Consider the following 23,225-nt stretch of genomic DNA (forward strand, 5'->3'; position numbering starts at 1 on the left):
AGCCTGTTCCCCAGGGTCACACGCGCCCCCCCAGGAATAGCACCGCGCCCCCGCGCCCCACTATTTGAGAAGCACTAGATTAAAGGGTAATTACACATCCACTGCAGTAGGTGGGGGTGGCGGTATCACTGGAAGAGTATTTGCTCTACAGAAGCACTTTGAATCTGTTCTGTTACAGACTAGAAAACACTGTTATTAATAAAGTTATTCTTTATTGTAAGTTGATCTTTCTTTTTTATTTATTTCTTGTTTTTACTTTAATGTTAATAACATGGGGGGGGGGCGCAAAATATTTTCTTCTTCCTAGGGGGGGCTTCAGGAGGGACTCCCAGACTTCCCTCTCCCCAGCCACTTCATCTAGCTCATCCTGGGGGATCCCAAGGCGTTCCCAGGCCATCTGAGAGACATAGTCTCTCCCGGATGACCAAACTTCTCACCCTATCTCTAAGGGAGAGCCCGGACATCCTGCGGAGAAAACTCATTTCGGCCGCTTGTATCCAGGATCTCGTTCTTTCGGTCATGACCCATAGCTCGTGACCATAGGTGAGGGTGGGAGCGTAAATCGACCGGTAAATTGAGAGCTTTGCCTTTTGGCTCAGCTTTCTCTTTACCACGACGGACCGGTACAGAGTCCGCATTACTGCCAACGCTGCACCGATCCGCCTGTCGATGTCACGCTTCATCCTCCCCTCACTCGTGAACAAGACCCCAAGATACTTAAACTCCTCCACTTGGGGCAGGATCTCATCCCCGATCTGGAGAGGGCATTCCACCCTTTTCCGATCGAGGACCATGGACTCTGATTTGGAGGTGCTGACCCTCATCCCGACCGATTCACACTCGGCTGCGAACCGCTCCAGTGCGAGCTGGAGATCACGGCCTGAAGAAGTCAACAGCACCACGTCGTCTGCAAAAAGCAGAGACGCGATGCTGAGGTCCCCAAACCGGACACCCTCAACGCCTCGGCTGCGCCTAGAAATTCTGTCCATAAAAATGATGAACAGAATCGGTGACAAAGGGCAGCCTTGGCGGAGTCCAACCCTCACTGGATCGACAGTATCCCGGCGCTGAGCTTTCCGTGTTTTCACGCAGTCCACCTCGCTTCCGGGTTCTCTGCCGGACGCCCTCTTCCTTCTCAGCCAGACTCCCAATACTTTTCAGGCTTGGACGATTTTGTTTTCTCCAGCGTGGAACTCATCTCCCTGACTCTAAATTGGAGTGCCTGGGAGAGCGGAGGCTTCGTGGCCGTTTGTCTGCCGTCGATCATCGGACACAAAGTATGGCTGCGGATCGAGAGGTTTGTGTGGCTTCGTGCACCAACTGCACCCTTCTCTTAGAGAGGTTGTCCCTGCTAGAGGGACGTGTCCGCCAGTTAGAGCAGAATTGCGCGATAACTGTAGATGTGGCGGATACAGACGCGGGCTGTAGTCAGCCCGCTAGCCCAGTTAGCATTAGCCCCAAGCGGCTTGCTAATCGCGATGAGCCAGGTAAGACGCATAGCCGTCCAAAGTCATCTCGGTCTACTGGCCCTCGCACTTTGGTCATAGGTGACTCCATTACCCGAAATATTACGCTTACAAATCCAGCCACGGTAATGTGTATTCCTGGGGGCAGAGCACCCGACATAGAAGCTAATCTTAGGGAGCTGACTCGCAATAGGTCTAGTCAACAGCGTAGTTCCATCAACACTAGCTACTCGGACATAGTGATACACGTCGGCTCCAATGATGTTAGGATGAGGCAGTCGGAGATCACAAAGAGAAACATAGCGAGGACTTGTGATCTCGCTAGAAAGATGAGTCGGCATCGAGTATTTGTCTCTGGCCCCCTGCCTGGGAGAGGCACTGATGAGAGGCTTAGTAGATTAGTCTCCCTTAATCGATGGATGGCTGGGTTCTGTAAGAAGCAGGGACTGTATTTCATAGATAACTGGCCTTCCTTCTGGGGCCGCCCCGACCTGCTGAGGAAGGACGGCCTTCACCCTAACCGTGAAGGCGCCTTCACTCTTTCTAGGAATATAGATTACTGTTTGAGCCACACATGACAGGTCACTTTAGAGCAGGCCGGGTCACAGGTGATTAGACCACCTGTCAGGATGGGTTTGGAGTCTGTTAAGATAAAGTTAACTAGCGCTAGGCTAGACTCCCAGCATGCACATAGCTCCTTGTGTAGACTAGAGCGTGATAGTTTGAATAGTGCGACAGTACACATAAACGCACTTTCTACTGGGGTAGTAGACAAATCCAATCACTCCACCCCGACCGGTTTTGCTGAGGAAACGGTGCCGGTTTCAGATAATTCTACACGTGTAACGAATATTTACTATCAGATTCCCACGGTCGTATCAGCCCACCGCGCTAACAAACATTTGAGAGGTGATGTCAGGCTTAGAGAACACAATCTTACTCGCATTTCGTATAAATATCCTTCGATAAATACGCACCCGGATCGACCAATTACACTTAAACTTGGTTTTATGAATATTAGATCGCTTCATACGAAAGCCATTCTCGTTAATGATCTCATCACAGAACATAATCTAAACGCTTTTGGTCTCTGCGAGACCTGGTTAAAACCTAATGAACTGATGCCGCTTAATGAGGCCTCGCCTCCAAATTTTGTGAGCTCGCATGTGGCGCGTCCTCGAAAAAAGGGTGGGGGTGTCGCCCTCATCTCGAATTCCGAGCTTAGTTTTAGGCCTCGTTCGATCAACGTATTTAAAACATTTGAGGTTCTCATTGTCCGATCCACCGCTTTACCGTCATTTTATCTTGTTGTTATTTACCGTCCACCCGGGGCTTACTCTGGCTTCCTGGATGAATTTTCAGAATTTGTGGCTGATCTAGTAACCAATGCGGATAATATAATTATCATGGGCGATTTCAACATCCACATGAATTTACCGTCAGAGCCACTTACTTCGGCGTTTCAGACTTTAACTGATACCTTTGGTTTTACGCAAGCTGTACAGGCAGCAACGCATAAGAATGGAAATACCATAGATCTGGTATTATCCCGAGGACTTGCAACCTCAAATATAGCAGTACTGCCATACACTACTGTTTTGTCTGATCATTACCTAATAAAGTTTGAAATTCTAGTTCCTTGTCAAAGACAAGAGAGCAATCAGCATTATAGGAGCCGTCATTTCAACTCTATGACTGCAACTGCGCTATCTGAAATACTGTCGCCGGCAACCACTAATTTTCTCACATACGCCGGCTCTATTGATAATCTTACGAATGAATTCAATGCGACATTGTTAAATGCCATTGACTCTGTGGCGCCGTTACGTCTGAAAACTCGCCGTAGAGTGCCTACTCCGTGGTTCACAGATGAAACGCGTACGCTTAAGCAATTATGTAGAAAGCATGAGCGCAGATGGCGTCTAACCAAACTTGAGGTTTTCCATCAGGCATGGCAGGATAGCCTCCTGAAATATAAAGATGCGCTTATCTTAGCAAAAACTCGATATTTTTCGCAAGTTATTAATCTCAATAAAAACAATCCGAAACACCTATTTGATACAGTGGCAAAGCTGACTCTGCGCCAGCCGACCTCCGATAGTTCCTTCCACTCAGCTGATGAGTTCATGAAATTTTTTGCTCAAAAGATTGAATCCATTAGGGATGAGATCAAGAATAGCATTCCAATCGCTCGGTCGAGCACGCCGTTTACCAACGCTGATGATCATGCAACAACCCTCTCAACTTTTAAAAGCGTGTCTCTTGAAAGGCTTACACAAATTGTTAGTGCGGCTAAACAAACAACATGTTTACTCGACCCTCTTCCAGCCAAACTACTTAAAGAATTATTTCAAATTTTAGGACTGTCCGTCTTAAATATAATCAATCTGTCTGTCTCCTCTGGGATAGTGCCAACAGCCTTTAAAACCGCTATCATTAAACCGTTACTTAAGCGACCAAATCTTGACCCGGACTGTCTCAGTAATTATAGGCCAGTTTCAAACCTCCCATTCATAGCAAAACTTCTTGAAAAAGTAGTAGCGCAGCAGCTTATTGATTACATGGTCGCCAATAATCGATACGACACTTTTCAGTCTGGTTTTAGAGCTAATCATTCCACTGAGACAGCACTTGCTAAAGTGACTAATGATCTCCTCGTAGCTATGGATTCAAACATTTCGTCTGTACTGTTACTACTCGATCTTAGTGCTGCCTTCGACACTGTAGACTTCGATATTTTATTAGGGCGTCTTAAAAGTTGTGTTGGTATTTCAGGGTCAGCACTAGGCTGGTTCCATTCCTATCTATCAAACAGGACGCACCGAGTGGTCCATGGCAATGCGTCCTCGGAGCTCTATAATGTTACATGTGGTGTCCCACAGGGATCGGTTCTCGGACCAATTCTTTTTAATATTTATATGATTCCGCTTGGGGACATAATACGTAAATATAATATTAGTTTTCAATGCTATGCGGATGACACCCAATTATATATGCCGTTATCGATGACAGATCCGCGGGATTGTTGTAATCTTGAGAAGTGCCTTGCGGAGATCAAGCAATGGATGTCTCTCAACTTCCTTCGTCTTAACCCAGATAAAACTGAGATGTTGATAATTGGTCCAGCTCGTTATCAACACTTATTCAAGGAAACCGCTATAACTATAGATAACCGTACTATCACTCAAAGCGATACTGTAACTAATCTCGGGGTAATATTTGACCAAACTCTCTCCTTTCAAAAGCACATTAAGAATATAACCAGAATTGCGTTTTTTCACCTTCGTAATATTGCAAAGATTCGTCCGATCCTCTCGACCGGTGATGCGGAAACTATTATACATGCGTTCGTCACGTCGCGCCTGGACTACTGTAATGTACTATTTTCGGGTCTTCCTAAGTCCCGCATCAAAAGTCTACAGTTAGTACAAAATGCCGCTGCAAGGCTGCTCTCTCGGACAAGAAAATTTGATCACATTACCCCAATACTAGCCAACTTACATTGGCTTCCGGTCCATTTAAGATGTGACTTCAAGGTTCTTCTATTAACCTATAAATCGCTGCATGGCTTAGCGCCTTCATATCTCGTCGACCTAGTTGTTCCTTATGTTCCGTCTCGTAACCTTCGTTCGCAAAACGCTACCCTTTTAGCGACACCGAGGGCTAAGAAAATGTCTGCAGGCTCTAGAGCATTTTCTATTCGGGCTCCAGAGCTTTGGAATGCCCTACCAATGGATATTAGGACTGCTACCTCAGTAGAAACATTTAAGACACGTTTAAAGACACATTTCTATGACATGGCCTTTAACTAACCTGTAGTGGCCGATTCGGCTGGAGTTTGTTTTCTCTCCCTCTCCACCCCCTCCCTCCCCCCTCCCCGGCCGGGGAGGTGGTTAGGTGGTACCCATGCTGACAGCGGCTATCTGGATTCTCGTGGCCAATTCAGGATAGGGGAACTGCAGCTCAACCTCCTCGAAGAGCACTGCCAGGACAATTGAGGGCTCCTTTCGGCAGCCCTCTGCTGTGACATGGAGATCCACTTTTTATTTAATTGATTTTCATGTTGTATCATTTGTGCCCTCTCTGCATCCATTTCAACCTGGTGATCCTGAAAGGGGGATCCTTCCATCTGTGGTCCCTTCTCAAGGTTTCTCATTTTCCCCCTGCTAGGGGTTTTTAAGTTTTTCCTTGCCCTTTTGGGAGCTTAAGATCAGGGGATGCTTTGAGAATAATTGTCAATTTCTGTCTATGTGAAGCCCTTTGAGACTGCTTGTGATTTAGGGCTATACAAATAAACTTGACTTGACTTGACTGGGAACAAATCCGACTTACTGCCGGAAATGCGGACCAAACTCTGGCATCGGTGATACAGGGACCGAACCGCCCTTATCAGTTCGCTCGGTACCCCGTACTCCCGAAGCACCCCCCACAAGACCTCCCGAGGGACACGGTCGAACGCCTTCTCCAAGTCCACAAAACACATGTGAACTGGTTGGGCAAACTCCCATGCACCCTCAAGGATCCTGCTGAGGGTGAAGAGCTGGTCCACTGTTCCACGGCCAGGACAAAAGCCACACGACGGACCCTCCTCTCCAGCACCCCTGAACCAGGGAAGCTGAGGAGTGTAATTCCCCTGATGTGTCGTCAATTAGGAATTTTACTGACTACAGTGTGTTGGGCAGGATGGCTGAATGCGATGCGCGATTGACAACAAACAAGTAGACAGGTGATTTCAAATTTTATTTCGAGGGAGATTTTCTTAAAAAATTGTTGTATCCATGCATAATGCGCACCCCAGATTTTAGGACAATAAATTAGTTACCGTTTTTTTCCGTGTATAATGCGCTCCCATGTATAATACGCACCCTAAAAATGGCATGCTGATGCTGGAAAAAAGCCTGTACCCATGTATAATACGCACCCAATTTTTATGAATTAAAAAAAAATTTTTTTTTTTTTTTTTTTAAGTCCCAATGATCGTCACACACGCAGGGAGGCAATGGGTCCCATTTTTATAGTCTTTGGTATGGTCTTAACTAGGCTGGATGTCATTTTTTTTGTTGGCGTTGATTTCTCCTACTGCCCGTAAACGCACCACCGCGCTCCGTGCGCGCATGTGAAAAAGGCGTGCGTACGTGAAAAAGGCGGCTCTGTATGGGAGAGACGTTGAAGAGGAATAAAAACACCCTTGGAAACCAAAACTTGCCCCTTGTCGTGACTCGGAGCCGCAACAAATGTTTCGGATTTGTGTAGGGTACATTGTGACAGACAGCAAACGAGCAGGTGATCGAGCAAACGTCTGATACGAGAGCATTGCGGTCGTATGGAGCGTGTTTGAAGTGAGCAGCAGAGACGAAAGGAACAAGGCAAAGTGTTGTGAAATAAAATATTACATGTAATACGCATTTTGTTATTTGCTGATTGAAACTGCTAATTAAACTGTGAATTGAAACTAATAGGAAGAAAACAACTCTCGCTCTTTATAGAGCTGACGTGTCTTGCGCATCCGTTCTGCGCATCTGTAATGGCGGCCTCCGTATGACGTCCGGTCCGCGATGGAGATTAAAAAACAAACAATATTTGACAATAACACACCATCAAGGATTGCACCATCGCATCAAACGATGTGTCGTTAATTATGAATTTTACTAAGTGTGTTGGGCAGGATGGCTCAATGCGATGCGCGATTGACAACAAACAAGAAGAAAGGTGATTTCAAGTTTTATTTCGGGGGAGATTTGTCATGTCTCGTCCCCAGTTTTGCTATGTGTCTAGGTTGCCATAGTTTCTGTTCGCGTCGCCCCTCTCTTCCTGTGTCACCTCAATCGATGTAACGTGTTTTGTATTTAAGTCCTGTCTGCCCCTCGCTCACCGTCGGATCATTGCATGTGTTACTGTCATGATGTGGTTTCTGTTCCTGTCTTTGGTAATGTCACCCTGTCTTTTTGTTCCACGACTTTGTCGGTCAGTCCTGTTGTTGGTTTTGTTGTACCATGACTTTCTTTTAAAAAAAATTTAAAAAAACAATTTAAAAAAAAATATATATATATTTTTTTTATCGATGTATAATGCGCACCCCAGATTTTAGGACAATAAATTAGTTAAATTTTGCGCACTATACACGGAGAAAAAACGGTACATTTTGCGCATTATACATGGAAAAAAACGGTATATCAAAAAACAGTTATTTCAAAGTGCTCAGAAATATATATCAGATCATAAAGTTATAAAAACCTTTGTCATTACCACCTATCAAAAATGTCTAGTTATGTCTTCTTTATTGATTTGGTGTGTAGGAATAATTATATGCTTAAAATATTTCTTTTATTGCTTTTATATGTGAATATACTTGTCTGCTTATGTACTTTATTCAATGAGGTTTGAGCATATCTGTTTTTGTAGCTAGGCAGGACTTTTTGTATTTTGACCCCATTCCTTCAGTCATTAAGTGTGTTCTCCATGAAAAAAGCTTAGAAAACTGACTATTTGTCCTTGTCTGTTATTTATCCTCTTTTTAAATTTGGCACTTGTATTTTGCACTCTGGTACACTGCTGTGACAAGTAAATTTCCCCGCTGTGGGATGAATAAATTTCAATCCTCATCATCAATATTCACATGCACATCTCTACCTATGCCCACAACAATGTCTGAAAATTTCAAAATGATCACACCCATATTTGAGATTGTGAAAGTACAATTTGAAGAGCTCTAAAATTACTTCCTTCTCAGCCATGATGATGCGGCTCAAGGGGTTAATTGGGGGGGAAAGGGGTTGTGAAGAACAGGATGACGGGAGACGACAAGAATATCAAAAGACAGGCAGAGCTAGAGACCAGGCTACAGAGGACTACCGAACGTGCTACAGACAGGTAGGGTACTGGTAGGGCAAAAGAACAATCTCACACTTCTGTGGCTAGAAGTGCACGCCGCCACACGTCTGGAAGTTTTTGTTAAATAAAGAGCCGTTTACCAAACCCACGTCTTTCCTTGCACTTTGTTAACACTACAATATAGTTATATAGTAGATCTGTGGAATAACGACGTCAGCTGTGCACACCCATTGTTGACAAAGGAGGATCGATGGATTTAATGATTTGGAGTGACACAGATGGTTTGATAACATTATTGCTTATATAATAGTTATCCATCCATCCATTTTCTGTACCGCTGAGTCCCCACTGGGGTCGCGGGCGTGCTGGAGCCTATCCCAGCCGTCATCGGGCAGTAGGCGGGGGACACCCTGAACAGGTTGCCAGCCAATCGCAGGGCACACAGAGACAAACAACCATTCGCACTCGCACTCACACCTCGGGACAATTTGGAGTCTTCAATTGGCCTACCAAGCATGTTTCTGGGATGTGGGAGGAAACCGGAGTGCCCGGAGAAAACCCACGCGGGCCCGGGGAGAACATGCAAACTCCACACAGAGAGGGCCGGAGGTGGAATCGAACCCGAACCCTCCTAACCGTGAGGCCGACGTGCTACCTAGTGCGCCACCGAGCCGCCCCATATAATAGTTATTTGATATATAATTTATATATCGTTATATGGGCCTGTGGAATATTTTCAAGTGCAAGCGCCGTCAGCGGCGCGCACGCATTGTTGACAAAGGACGATCGATGGATTTAATGAATTGGAGTGACACAGATGGTTTTATTAATGGTTTATTTTTGTAAAAACTCTGAATGTTACGTCAGGCTCGTTTTCAGCTCTTCGTTTGTGTTTATGTCACGTTAGCGTACCTATCGTTTAGCCTGTTGTTGCTCGTTCATGACTGTTCTTGGTGTTGGATTTTGTCGAATAAATTGCCCCCCAAAATGCGACTTATACTCCGGAACGACTTATATGTTTTCTTTTCCACTTTTTTGGGCATTTTATGGCTGATGCGACTTGTACTCCGGAGCGACTTATAGTCCGAAAATTACGGTACTAGGAAAGAAAGCAAAAAAAAAAAAAACCTCTCCTCGTTCAAATGGTTACGTTCTGTTGAGATGATCGTTTACATTTAAGTCAATAATACAGTAGCTGTGGAAAGGAGCTTCAGCAACTTTGGCTTTTAATGCTCAAGTAATCCATCACAAGGATGTAATGCGTATTTACGCTTCAAAACAAAACTCTAAACAAGTTGCACAAATTTTAGTTGTATCCAGTCCTTTTGATAAAGGCTGATCGTTTTTAAATAATATTAAGAGTCGTTATCGTTTTCTTCTATGTGTGTTCAAATAAGCATCTCTTAATCATGCAATAAATGACATTTCCAGGCCAACGATAGTGTTGCAGAGGTGTGGAGAGGAAGCGCTGGGAATGGTGGTTGCAGCCAGACCCCTCTTGCTCCCATTGTAATTTAAGTTGTAATTTAAGTGAATTGAAAATACACCATCTGAGTAGAAATAACAAGCATAGTATGCACTTTGCTCTTTTATTTATTGTTGGACTGCAGGTACTACAACTACAATACTGAACTGCATTCAGAAAATGTTAGGACTTATTTGAATGATTAAATAATTGTATGGGATGGTCCCTCATATAAACCCACCCTTAATTGAGGTGGAACTTACCACACAGTTCAACTGACACAATACAGACACAAGTTTTCATTTAGAAGAAGAACAAGATCCCGGATACAAGCAGCCAAAATGAGTTTTCTCCGCAGGGTGTCTGGGCTCTGTCTTAGAGATGGGGTGAGTAGTTTGAATGGATGGGATAAATAAATAACGATGAATAATATAAATAATGACAATAATTGCAGTTTAGAATATACCAGCATGAAATATTAATATTGTTCAGTTCTCTATTGCCATAGGCTACCTCCTAGTGACATTTTTTATTCCCGTGCAACATGGGTTGTTTCATGTGGTAAGAGTTAGTGTTCCATTGTGAACATTGTGATAGCATATTATCACAAAACAATAAGAAGAAGAATTACAAATGGACACACTGTCACGAGTGGGCGCCGCCGGCCGCTCAGTCACACCCCCTTTCTCCCTGATCACCGGCACCTGGCGGTGGCTCATCAGGAAGTCTATATTAGTGCGACCAGCGCAACGCCAGTTGTCAGCTTGTCTCGTCATGTCCTTGTCCGCATCGATCTTAGAAAGCTTGACTCCCCATTTGCTGGTGATTCGGTCCTTGTCTAGTCAGTCCTGTCCCGCATTTGCAGCAGCAGTCGCCTGCTCCAGAAGCGTCCTGTCATCCAGCCGCCCTCGCCCAGCGACTACAGCCTCGTCCGTCCACCGCTCCAAGACTCCATCGATCCCCTTCCCTTTCACAATAAAGTCTGGTCGCTTTGCACATGGCTGTACTGTCTGATCCTTACACACTGACATGTAAATCCATCCCGGTAACTGGCTCCCTGGCTACCGCCGTTGAGCAGGCCATCATCTCCACTTCCCCAGCTCAAGGAGAAATAAATATCATTTCTTGAATGCCTCCATCTGTGATTTGGGTTGGGTCTGTCAGGTGTGCAACACAAAACATAGTGTGTTTTTATTATTACCGTATTTTCCGCCCTATAAGGCGCACCTAAAAACCAAAATTTTTATCAAAAGTCGACAGTGCGCCTTATAGTCCGGTGCGCCTTACATATGGATCAATTGATGAATTTGTTGATCCATACTGGTTGTACACAGTGCTCTGCCAAAATGTTTTAGTACGTTATAGTACAACTAGTAAATTACAAGGTTGCATCGCTTCCCAACATTACGGTAATTGTAGTCAGGGGGCGTCACCGAATAGCTGTTGTACCCGCGAGGCTATGTCATTTCAAAATAGGCTGCTCCGTTAATGTTTCGAGTAAATCTACGGATTGATATGGAAGGGAAACATAGGTAAGTAGTACCAATGCGTTAGATCGAACTTTAGTCAGTTCTGATCATTTTATAGGAGATCGTTTGAGAAACGCGATTGTTTACACTTTGCTGAGGCTCATGGGAGATTGCGAGCTGAGGGTCATGGGTTTTTGCGGATGGCTAAAGTTATAACGATAGCTGCTATACGCGCGAGGCTATTTCATGTCAAAATAGGCTGCTCTGTTAATGTTTCGAGTAAATCTACGGATCGATATGGAAGGGAAACATAGGTAAGCAGTACCAATGCGTTAGATTTAACTTTAGTCAGTTCCGATCATTTTATAGGAGATCGTTTGAGAAACGCGATTGTTTACACTTTTCTGAGGCTCATGGGAGATTCCGAGCTGGGGCTCATGGGAAATTGCGGGTGGCTAATGCTATAACGATAGCTGCTATACACGCGAGGCTATTTCATGTCAAAATAGGCTGCTCTGTTAATGTTTTGAGTAAATCTACGGATCGATATGGAAGGGAAACATAGGTAAGTAGTACCAATGCGTTAGATCGAACATTAGTCAGTTCTGATCATTTTATAGGAGATCGTTTGAGAAACGCGATTGTTTACACTTTGCTGAGGCTCATGGGAGATTGCGAGCTGAGGCTCATAGGAAATTGCGGATGGCTAATGCTATAACGATAGCTGCTATACGCGCGAGGCTATTTCATGTCAAAATAGGCTGCTCTGTTAATGTTTCGAGTAAATTTACGGATTGATATGGAAGGGAAACATAGGTAAGTAGTACCATTGCGTTAGATCGAACTTTAGTCAGTTCCAATTATTTTATAGGAGATCGTTTGAGAAACGCGATTGTTTACAGAGGGCTCGTTGGTTATTGGCTAGTGGGTGCATACGGCAACCCTAGTCAACCTCAGTTTGTTGCAGTAAAGCTTCTATTTTATGCGCCTTATAGTCCGGTGCGCCTTATATATGGACAAAGTTTTCAAATGGGCCGTTCATTGAAGGTGCGCCTTATACCCCGGTGCACCTAATAGAGCGTAAAATACGGTATTAGGATAATTATTATTATTATAAGCTACGTATATCCTCCTACTAAAAAACAAATACAGTAAACCTTTCGTAACTTAGCAGAGATGTTTGCCTTTTACTGTGCGTGACACATCCAACTCATGTAGTTCAGACTGTGTGACTGACTGCACAATCACATGCTCATGCTTTAGTTCGTAATGCCGGTGAATGTAGAATGTTTGTGCGTGCGTGTGTGTGTGTTCTCCATGGATCGCCACCTTGCCGTGTTGGAGAGCCTTGCGTGTTCCAATGAACCTAAGAGCGATGCTGTCTGGAGTCTCGGTTCCTGGTAGGTTCAACCAAGGCGGTAAGGTCGAAGGGGAGGTTCCAGAAAAAGTGCGATCCAAAGACCTCAACGGTGGGAGTGGCGGAGGATGACACTGTGAGTCACAACGGCACTGAAGGCGGATGAAGGCTGCAACAGAGGGTGGTCTCCAATCGTCATGGACTCCATGCCATTGGATCCAGGCCCCTCTCTGCCAAGGACCGTGTGGTGGCTGCAGGCGCATCAGTCTCCCCAGGCTAAAAGACGTCACGCGCAGGCGTCCTCCTGAAGGGAATCTTTACCATTTTACATCCTGGACAACAAATTCCTGTGGCGATCAGGAAGTGGTAACGGGGGCAGGACAGTGAGGTCTGGCAGCCCCTAGCCACAACCTGGCACACAGGCGGTGGGTGTTAGATTCGTCGTTAAGTTCTTGGACTGAGGCAGAAGAGCTTCTCGGCAGCTGCACCCATGACTGAGCAGCCCTATTCAGGATCCACTCTGCTCACCCCAGTAGGGGAGGGGGTTAGAAAAGGTACCCTAAACATAGCCTGTCTCACAAAATCGTGTCTGGAATACCGCATCCAGCGGGATCACCACCACGCAATCAGAAACAAAAACATGTACACATTGGAGCCTGGAACGTGCGAACCTGGGCTGTGGACTCGGTCGGATTTTTGCACCGAGTCCGAGTCCAGCCTCTTGACCATGAGTCCGAGTCCGGCTGTCCATTTTTTCTGTTAATTCATGTGACTGCTTAGTTTTTATTCAAGGCTAATTTAGATCAAAATCTAAATATTTACAACAGTTTTGTGATGGCTTTGTCTTTATTAAACATATAAACGAATACAATAAACAGACACTTACAATTAATTACACCATTATAGCTCAGACATTTATCTGAACACAAATAATTAGTGACGACCCCTTATTTGGAAAGCGAAAAACCCATGTCGTACGGCGTCAGCACTATGTTGTTTTCAACAAAAACATGAAGAACTCACGTTTGCGTCACTCAATTTTAATTTTTATAAAGCATTATTCTCATTTGATGTCTTTAAATTCATCCGCGTTCTGCCATTGAAGCGGGGTGCATTCAGAGACCAGTCGTACAGACGGAAACGTTTTGTGATCAAATCTTTCATAACGAGAATGATTTGAGTGAATTGATTTGAATGAATAATTGACAAGAAATTTCAGTTCTCAAGGCTCCTTTTGTCCCAAGCAAAGTGACAGATGGTGGGGAGGGGGGGATAAAAATTGTAAAATCAATTCACTCAAATCATTCTCATTATGAAAGATTTGATCACAAAACGTGTGGCTTTTTCTTAAATGAACACGTTTGACATTGCTATCGTGTCAGCTTTTAATTATATTGCGCTGTCATGTTAAAGCAAATTAATAAATGCAACAATATTAATTTGCTTTGAAAATACCTGAGTAATAAAATAAAATGGATGGATGGATGGATGAATGATGATCACGTATAAAGTCTCCTTTGTAATATATACTCCTTGTAGCCTGTACCCAAAAAGAGGAGTTTCTTTGCATCGTGGTTCATGCAAAGAGCTCACGTAATTATATTGACGCAAACGGGAGTTCTTCATGTTTTTATTGAAAACAACATAGTGCTGACGTCGTATGACGCCGTACGACAGGAGGCTCTTAGTGCAGCACTGCCCAAACAGTACCCAGAGGATACTGAAACACACTGGAGTACACTTTCGACTGCCATAATGAACACCTGCAAAAAAGTCCTCGGTCACAAAAAGCGGACGCATCAAGACTGGTTTGATGAGCATGACACAGATCCAGCAGCTAATTAACAACAAGCTGCAATCTTTCATCACCTGGCAAAATGACATCCACTGCAAGGTGAAAAGAGTAGCCCATGCCAAAGCGAAGGCAGCCGTCCAAACACAGGTTAGGAAACTGAAGAACCAATGGTGGACAAAGAAGGCTCTGGAGATCGAGCAGCTTGCTGACTCTGGGGACACAAGAGGCTTCTTTGATGCCACAAGAGCGGTGTATGGTCCCAGCCACCGCTGCCTAACCCCCCTTCGCTCTAAGGATGGCCTGTTGCTGCTGAAAGACAAGGAGGCAATTGCAAACAGGTGGAAAGAACACTACCAGGACCTCTTAAACAGTGACACTATACCTGAGATGGAGGCTCTTGACCAACTACCACAACAGCCCACAGCTGAAAGCATGGGAGAGCCACACAGCCGGAACGAGCTGCAGGATGCCATTGCGAAGATGAGGAGCAACAAGGCTGCTGGGCCCGATGGAATTCCAGCAGAGGTCTTGAAGAAAGGCGGACCCGACCTTCTCAAGCACACCCATGCCCTGCTTCATAAGAAATGGGAAGAAGAGGAAATCCCTGTGCAGCTCAGAGATGCCTTAATCGTCTCCATATTCAAGAAAGGCGACAAGGCAGACTGCGGGAATTACCGTGGCATTTCTCTCCTTCACCAGAGGGAAAGCCCTCGCTCGGGTTCTGGCCAACAGACTCACCCCCCTGTCAGAAAGTATCCTTCCTAAGTCTCAGAGTGGATTTTGCCCAAGCAGAGGCACCACAGACATGGTTTTCATTGCTCGACAACTGCAAGTAAAATGCCGGGGACAAAATCAACCACTATACATAGCCTTCATAGACCTCACCAAAGCCTTTGATTCAGTTAACCGTCAGGCCCTTTGGCTGGTTCTGTCCAAGATTGGTTGCCCAGACAAATACATCAGAGTACTGAAACTACGGATGTCTTCACGGACATCTTTAACACTTCCCTGCAGCAGGCCGTCGTCCCGTCGTGTTTCAAAGCTGCCACCATCGTACCTGTGCCGAAGAAACCCGCTCCGTCCTGCTTCAATGACTACCGCCCCGTGGCACTTACGCCCATCATCATGAAGTGCTTTGAGCGGCTTGTCATGGAGCACATCCGATCCGTTCTCCCCCCCACCACTGACCCCTTCCAGTTTGCGTACCGAGCCAAGCGGTCTTCTGAGGATGCCATCTGCTCTGCCCTCCACTCGGCCCTCACCCACCTGGAGAGGAGGGACTCGTATGTGAGATTGCTGTTTGTGGACTTCAGTTCTGCCTTCAACACCATTGTGCCACAACGCCTCATCAGCAAACTTGACGCGCTGGGCCTCAGTACCTACCTCTGCAACTGGCTACTGGACTTCCTCTGTCAGAGGCCACAGGTAGTACGTGTTGGCGACAAAATCTCCGCCAGCATCACGCTGAGCACGGGGGCCCCCCAAGGCTGCGTGCTCAGTCCGCTGCTCTTCACCCTCCTGACGCATGACTGCACTGCAACCTACAGCGACAACCGTATCGTGAAGTTTGCTGACGACACGGGAGCTTAAGATCAGGGGATGCTTTGAGAATAATTGTCAATTTCTGTCTATGTGAAGCCCTTTGAGACTGCTTGTGATTTAGGGCTATACAAATAAACTTGACTTGACTTGACTTGACACGACTCTGGTGGGTCTCATCACCAAGGGAGACGAGACTCAATACAGGCTGGAGGTTGACCTTCTGACCACGTGGTGCAGGGACAACAACCTCCTGCTGAACGTCAACAAGACCAAGGAGATTGTTGTGGACTTCCGGAAGGGTCACACCCAACACCTGCCGCTGACCATCGACGGTGCTGTGGTGGAGCGAGTGAGCAGCGCCAAGTTCCTGGGGGTGCACATCAGTGAGGATCTCTCCTGGTCCACCAACACCGCGTCACTGGCAAAGAAAGCCCAGCGCCGCCTGTACTTCCTGCGGAAACTCAGGCGAGCGAGCGCTCCTCCGGCCGTCATGACTGCATTTTACCGCGGCACCATTGAGAGCGTCCTCTCCAGCTGTATTGCTGTTTGGGGTGGCGGCTGCACTGACTACAACTTGAAGGCCCTGCAGCGCATAGTGAACACTGCTGGTAAGATTGCTGGTGCTTCGCTCCCCTCCTTGAAGGACATTTACACCTCCCATCTCACCCGCAAGGCGACCACGATTGTGAGTGATGCGAGTCACCCCGCTCACTCTTTGTTCGAGCTTCTGCCCTCTGGGAAGAGGTACAGAAGCCTGCGCTCCCGCACCTCCAGACTCTCAAACAGCTTCATACTCCAGGCTGTTAGGATCCTGAACTCGCTCCCCCGTTCTGCATAGCGTCCTGTACTTTTACTGTCTGAACTGTCTGAATGCACACTGGCTCTTATTATTTATTATTTGTTATTACTCTTATTTATTGTTTGTGCCTTTTTGTTTATGATGTTTTTTACTTTTGCGCTATGCTTGCTGGCTCCGTTATTTATTGTGTTATCTGTTTATTTATTATTTATTCATCACTCTTACTATTGATTGTTTGAATTTTTGCCTTCTTGTTTTTATATTGTGTCGCGTACATGTATGTCTATCGTGTTATGTGTCTCGTCACCGTGGGATAGAGAAAAACGTAATTTCGGTCTCTTTGTGTGTTGTGACATGTGGAGAGATTGACAATAAAGCTGACTTTGATAACATCTCAGCCACAGTGCTCAGCGGCAGTGGAGACAAGACAGAACCCTTCAGGGTTGACACAGGAGTCAAACAGGGATGCGTCCTCGCTCCAACACTATTTTCCATCTTTATCACTGCTATCCTCCACCACACAAGCAAGCATTTGCCCCACGGAGTCAAAGTCATGTACATAACAGACGGTCAACTTCTTAACATCAACCGATTCAGGGATAAAGGTCAAACCACCACCATATCCATCATGGAGCTGCAGTATGCGGATGACAATGCCCCTGTAGCCCTCTCGGAAGAAGACCTACAGAGTATTCTGCCTTTGCGAACGCATACAAACAGCTTGGTCTATCCATTAATATAAAACAGACCAAAATCCTCCACCAACCACTACCAAACTGCAGTTTGCCTGTCCGCCCCCCAAACATCTCTATTGATAACATCCGACTGGTGGGAGTCGGAGTATATGTTCACGGAGGTAGCTGGAAAACCTGTGTGTCTTCTGTGTGGAGAAAGTGTGGCGGTACTGAAAGAGTATAATCTGAGACGAGATTATGAAACGAAACACGCGGACAAAAACAAGAATATGGACATGGAACAAAGGCTACAAAAGGCAGAGGAATTAAAACGAGGCCTCAAATCTCTACAGGCTCTGTTCAAAAAAGCCAAATCACAAGGCCAGGCTGCTGTCAACGCCAGTTTTATTTTGGCAGAAGAGATCGCTAAATCAGCCCGGCCATTTACGGAGGGGGATTTCATCAAAAACTGCATTATTAAAGTTTGTGACGAACTTTGCCCAGAAAAAAGGCAACTCTTTTTAAATGTGAGTCTGAGCAGAAACACCATTGCCGAGAGAGTAGACCAGTTGTCCATCAATCTAAAAGAGCAGCTTGTGAAAAAGGGAAAAGATTTCATTGCATATTCCTTGGCCGTGGATGAGAGCACCGACATTTCTGACATTGCCCAGTTGTCAATTTTCATCCGCGGAGTGGACTCCAGCCTAAGCGTGACAGAGGAGTTTTTGGCTTTACGTCCTATGCATGGCACAACTACGGGGCATGATTTGTATGAAGAGGTGTCAAGATGTGTAAATGAGATGGAGCTGCCTTGGGAAAAACTCGTGGGTTTGACAACCGACGGAGCACCTGCGATGTGTGGACACAGGAGCGGACTGGTGGCGAAGATACGGGAAAAGATGCAAGAGGAAAACGCGACAGGTGAGCTGACAGCTTATCATTGTATCATACACCAGGAAGCGTTGTGCGGTAAAGCCTTGAAAATGGAGCATGTAATGAGCATCATCACGCGCACAGTTAACTTTATCAGAGCCAAAGGTTTGAATCACCGCCAGTTCAAGGCATTTCTGACGGAGTTAGAAACGGAGCATGGTGATTTGCCTTATCACACAGAGGTGCAATGGCTAAGCCAGGGAAAGGTGCTTCAAAGATGTTTCGAGCTTCGTGAGGAGATTTGTCTGTTCTTGGACAGCAAAGGGAAAGACACAACACAACTCCGAGACGAAATGTTTCTGTGTGAAATGGCTTTTCTGTGTGACATTACGAGTCATCTGAATGCAATGAACTTGCAGCTGCAGGGTCGGGATCGTGTCATCTCTGATATGTACAGTACAGTGAAGGCATTTAAAACCAAACTGACTCTGTGGGAGACGCAGATGCGGAAAGAAAATTTGAGCCACTTTCCCAGCTGCCAGACCATGAAAGAGAAGCTCTCTACCAGTGCGTTCCCGAGCGCACAGTTGGCTGATAAAATAGGTATGCTTGCCGCTGACTTTCGACGCCGATTTGCTGACTTTGAAGCACAAAAAAGCAGGTTGGAACTGCTCGGTAACCCATTTGCTGTTGACGTGGAAAGCTCACCACCAAACCTCCAAATGGAGTTGATTGACCTCCAATGCAATGATGCACTGAGGGCAAAATATGCGGCAGTGGGTGCTGCGGAGTTCGCCCGTTTCCTCCCCGACACAATGCCCCAGCTGCGCATCCAGGCTGCTCAAACGTTGTCTATGTTTGGCAGCACATACCTGTGTGAACAACTGTTTTCTTTGATGAACCTGAACAAAACATCACACAGAAGTCGACTTACTGCTGAACACCTCCACTCAATTCTGAGGATTTCCTCAGCTCAGAGCCTTACCCCGAACATTGATGAACTTGTGGAAAAGATGGGACACCACCAAGTATCACCCTCAACCTCAAACAAGTGAACATTACTGTGCAATCACATATTTAGAGTTTTTACTCAGTTCAAGTTTAAAAGTTAAAGTTTAATATTTGTTTTCACTGCATGTTACTTCTCCTTAAACAAAGTGTTGTTTTTGATTAATAGATTTTTGCACTTTATTTTATTGTATTTCAATCCAATTATATTTTAAAAATATTTCAGTTGAGTGGATGATAGAAAATTGCTATTATTGTTTTTTTCTTTGAAGTAAATTTAGCCCACTTTTGCTAAAATAGAAAATATAGGCTACTGATGGTGCCTTGAATACCGGTTTCTTTCATTTATTGTTCATGTTATGGGGATTTTTATATAAAGGAAATTTGTCTTTTGTGTCTGTTGAAAATTAAAGATTACTGACAGAGCCATAAGAAAATATTGCTTTATTTATCTGATCATATTGGAATATATTTGTTAGGTTTTCAGTAGGTTCAATTAGGTTCACTAGACTATATGCGTCATTTAAAAATTTTTCAATGAACATTCGAACAGTCCGGCCCTCGGCTTGTAGCTAAATTTTTTATTTGGCCCTCCGTCCATTTGACTTTGACACCCCTGTGCTAAAGGCTGACAATGCGTCACTTCGGACTGAAGTAAACCACCTCAAACATTTGACAGCCGAACTACAAAGAGACAAAGTCAACATGGCAAACTCCATTCTTGATCTGTAGTGGCTTAGTATGAGGGATAACATCATTATACACGGACTTACAGAAACAAAAGATGAAACTTACCGGAGATCAGAAGAATTTGTCAAAACATTTCTTGTCAACGAATTGAAAATGAAGCCTGAGGACGTCGGAGCTGTTCGCTTCTACAGAGTACATCGCCTCGGGAGGACCAGAACCGACCAACAGAGGAGGCCCCGTCCCATTGTGGCTAAAGTTGTTGACTCAAAGATGAAGTCTGCCGTCATGTCGAGGGGCAGAGAGCTAAAAGGCTCTAACTACTCCATCAGCGATCAGTTCCCTCCGGAGATCATGAATAGACGGAGGCTGCTTCACCCGATCATGGCCGAGGCAAGGAAAGCCAAAAAGTTCATTGACAAACTTTACATCAACGGCAAACTGTACAGGAACCCCCGAACAACTTATTGTCTGAGTGGAAAAGATGGAGACATTAATTCTGAACTCCAAGAAGAACTGTCTGCCAACTTGCAACATGCCGCTTCCCCGCAAGTGTAAACACAGGCGCGTGATGATGATGTCATAAAAAACAGCGTCCTTGTCGTCATGACAACCATTGAACCTGGAGACGGTGAATGGCTTATTTCTCTCTTTCTCTCCGCATCTCACCACTCGCCCCCTCTTTTTCTCTTTTCCTCTCTCTTACATTTATTTTCTCATTTTTGGCTTGGGATCTGGCCTGAATACTACTGACTGGGTAGGACTAGGCAATTGTCTGCTCTGTGACAATACAGCGGGTAATGTCTACAGAGTGTTCTTGTGTGTTTGAGTGTTTGGGTGTGTGTGTGTGTGTGTGTGTACGTCTGTCAGGCCAGCTTTGGTATGGGTGAGTGTATGTATATGTCCATGGTCTTAAGTGTGTGTCTGTGTTGCTGGATCTCAGTAAATCTCACTCGTTACCCTGTGCTTGGCCTTTAATGAAATGGACAGTGAAGGAGACAAGGTGATAAATTGCATTGACTATCATAGAAATATGATGACATTCTTGTAAATAAATTACAACACTATGGTATTAGAGGCCTGGCGTTAGACTGGTTCCGCTACCGGTTTGGAAGACATCAATATGTTTCTATTAACAAACATAAATCTTCATACAAACCCACCAATTATGGAGTTCCCCAAGGGTCCATCTTAGGGCCGCTCCTCTTCATCTTGTACAAAAATGACATTGTTAATACTTCATCCATACTACATAAAGTATTATTTGCTGATGATACAAACTTGTTTCTTTCCCACAAAAATCCAAATACACTTGAACAAATTATAAATAGTGAGTTAGCGAAAATAAACATATTGTTTAAATGCAACAAACTCTCCCTAAATGTCGATAAAACAAGCCACATCATATTCCGCTCCCATAAAAAAAAGGACATTGACCAAATTTGCATAAAAATCAACGGACAAAACATTGAAATAATCAGCTCTACTAAATTCCTGGGGATCCACATTGACGAGTTCTTGAACTTTAAAAGACATATTGATGATCTCACAATCTCACTTCTTACTCTGTACAAATTCTTATTTGAACCTCATTTAAAATGTTGCAATATTATATGGTGTAACACATTTCCAACCAATTTAAAAAAGCTTGAGATACTTCAGAAAAAGGTCATACGTGCCATAACATGGTCTGAGTTTAACGCCCCCCTCCATGAGTTATTATTGTGGTGGAGGGGTTTGCGTGCCCCTATGATCCTAGGAGCCATGTTGTCTGGGGCTTCATGCTCCTGGTAGGGTCACCCATGGCAAACGGGTCCTAGGTGAAGGGCCAGACAAAGCACGGCTCAAAAAGCCCCTTATGATGAAAAATATATATGGAAACAGATTTCCCTCGCCCGGACGCGGGTCACCGGGGCTCCCCTCTGGAGCCAGGCCTGGAGGCAGGGCTCGAAGGCGAACGTCTGGTGGCCGGGCCTTCGCCCATGGGGCCCGGCCGGGCAAAGCCCGAAAAGGAAATGTGGGTCCCCCTTCCCATGGGAGGGGCCAAAGGGGTCGGGTGCAGTGCGAGCTGGGCGGCGGCCAAAGGCAGGGACCTTGGCGGTCTGATCCCCGGCTGCAGAAGCTGGCTCTTGGGACATGGAATGTCACCTCTCTGGCTGGAAAAGAGCCCGAGCTGGTGTGCGAGGCAGAAAAGTTCCGACTAGATATAGTCGGACTTGCCTCCACGCACAGTTTGGGTTCCGGTCCAAGCCCTCTCGAGAGGGGCTGGCCTCTCTTCCACTCTGGAGTTGCCCACGGTGAGAGGCGTCGAGCAGGTGTGGGTATACTTATTGCCCCCCGGCTGGGCGCCTGTACATTGGGGTTCACCCTGGTGAACGAGAGGGTAGCCTCCCTCCGCCTTCGGGTGGGGGGACGGGTCCTGACTGTTGTTTGTGTCTATGCACCAAACAGCAGCTCAGAGTACCCACCCTTCTTGGGGTCCCTGGAGGAAGTGCTGGAGAGCGCTCCTTCTGGGGACTCCATCGTTCTACTGGGTGACTTCAATGCTCACGTGGGCAATGAGTGGAGAAGGAGTGGAGCTCTTTACAAGCCCTAGGCTTCGTCTCCCTCCTTGCACAGTTATTGATATAATAATATGTGCTAAACAATAAACTAACTAACTAAAACTAACTAATGACAGTGAGACCTGGAAGGGCGTGATTGGGAGGAACAGCCCCCCCGATCTGAACCCGAGCGGTGTTCTATTGTTGGACTTCTGTGCTCGACACGGATTTTCTATAATGAACACCATGTTCAAACATAAGGGTGTCCATGTGTGCACTTGGCACCAGAACACCCTAGGCCGCAATTTGATGATCGACTTTGTAGTCGTGTCATCGGATTTGCGGCCGCATGTTTTGAACACTCGGGCGAAGAGAGGGGCGGAGCTGTCAACTGATTACCACTTGGTGGTGGGTTGGCTCCGATGGTGGGGGAAGATGCCGGTCCGACCTGGCAGACCCAAACGCTCTGTGAGGGTCTGCTGGGAACGTCTGGTGGAATCCCCTGTCAGGAAGAGCTTCAACTCCCACCTCCGGCAGAGCTATTCCCACATCCCGGGGGAGGCGGGGGACATTGAGTCCCGTTGTTTAGGCGGCCGACCGGAGCTGTGGCCGTAAGGTCATTGGTGCCTGTCGTGGCGGCAATCCCCGAACCCGCTGGTGGACACCGGCGGTAAGGGATGCCGTCAAGCTGAAGAAGAAGTCCTATCGGGCCGTTT

The 23,225-nt window shown here is 45.8% G+C and overlaps 1 protein-coding gene and 1 long non-coding RNA gene across 2 annotated transcripts; both read left to right on the forward strand.

Moving 5' to 3' along the window:
- Positions 1-1,095: 1,095 nt before the first annotated feature.
- On the forward strand, positions 1,096-5,791 carry LOC133159612 (uncharacterized). Its single transcript, XR_009715718.1, has 2 exons — positions 1,096-1,297; positions 5,364-5,791. It is a non-coding gene; the product is annotated as an uncharacterized LOC133159612 (long non-coding RNA).
- An 8,616-nt stretch (positions 5,792-14,407) lies between these two features.
- Positions 14,408-21,030, forward strand: LOC133159424 (general transcription factor II-I repeat domain-containing protein 2-like). Its single transcript, XM_061286387.1, has 2 exons — positions 14,408-15,135; positions 17,472-21,030. The coding sequence occupies exons 1-2, from the start codon at positions 14,408-14,410 to the stop codon at positions 19,324-19,326; spliced, it is 2,583 nt and encodes an 860-aa protein (XP_061142371.1). The 3' UTR covers positions 19,327-21,030.
- Positions 21,031-23,225: the final 2,195 nt, after the last annotated feature.

The sequence above is a fragment of the Syngnathus typhle genome, linkage group LG9 (genome assembly GCF_033458585.1).
Source record: "Syngnathus typhle isolate RoL2023-S1 ecotype Sweden linkage group LG9, RoL_Styp_1.0, whole genome shotgun sequence".
NCBI lineage: Eukaryota > Metazoa > Chordata > Actinopteri > Syngnathiformes > Syngnathidae > Syngnathus > Syngnathus typhle.

What these genes read in the sequence shown, in the direction of transcription:
- LOC133159424 (XM_061286387.1), top strand. Translation starts at nt 14,408, where the DNA reads ATGACACAGATCCAGCAGCTAATTAACAACAAGCTGCAATCTTTCATC. An exon ending in ACTCACCCCCCTGTCAGAAA is followed by an intron (nt 15,136 to 17,471) that starts GTATCCTTCCTA and finishes AATATAAAACAG; the next exon opens with ACCAAAATCCTCCACCAACC.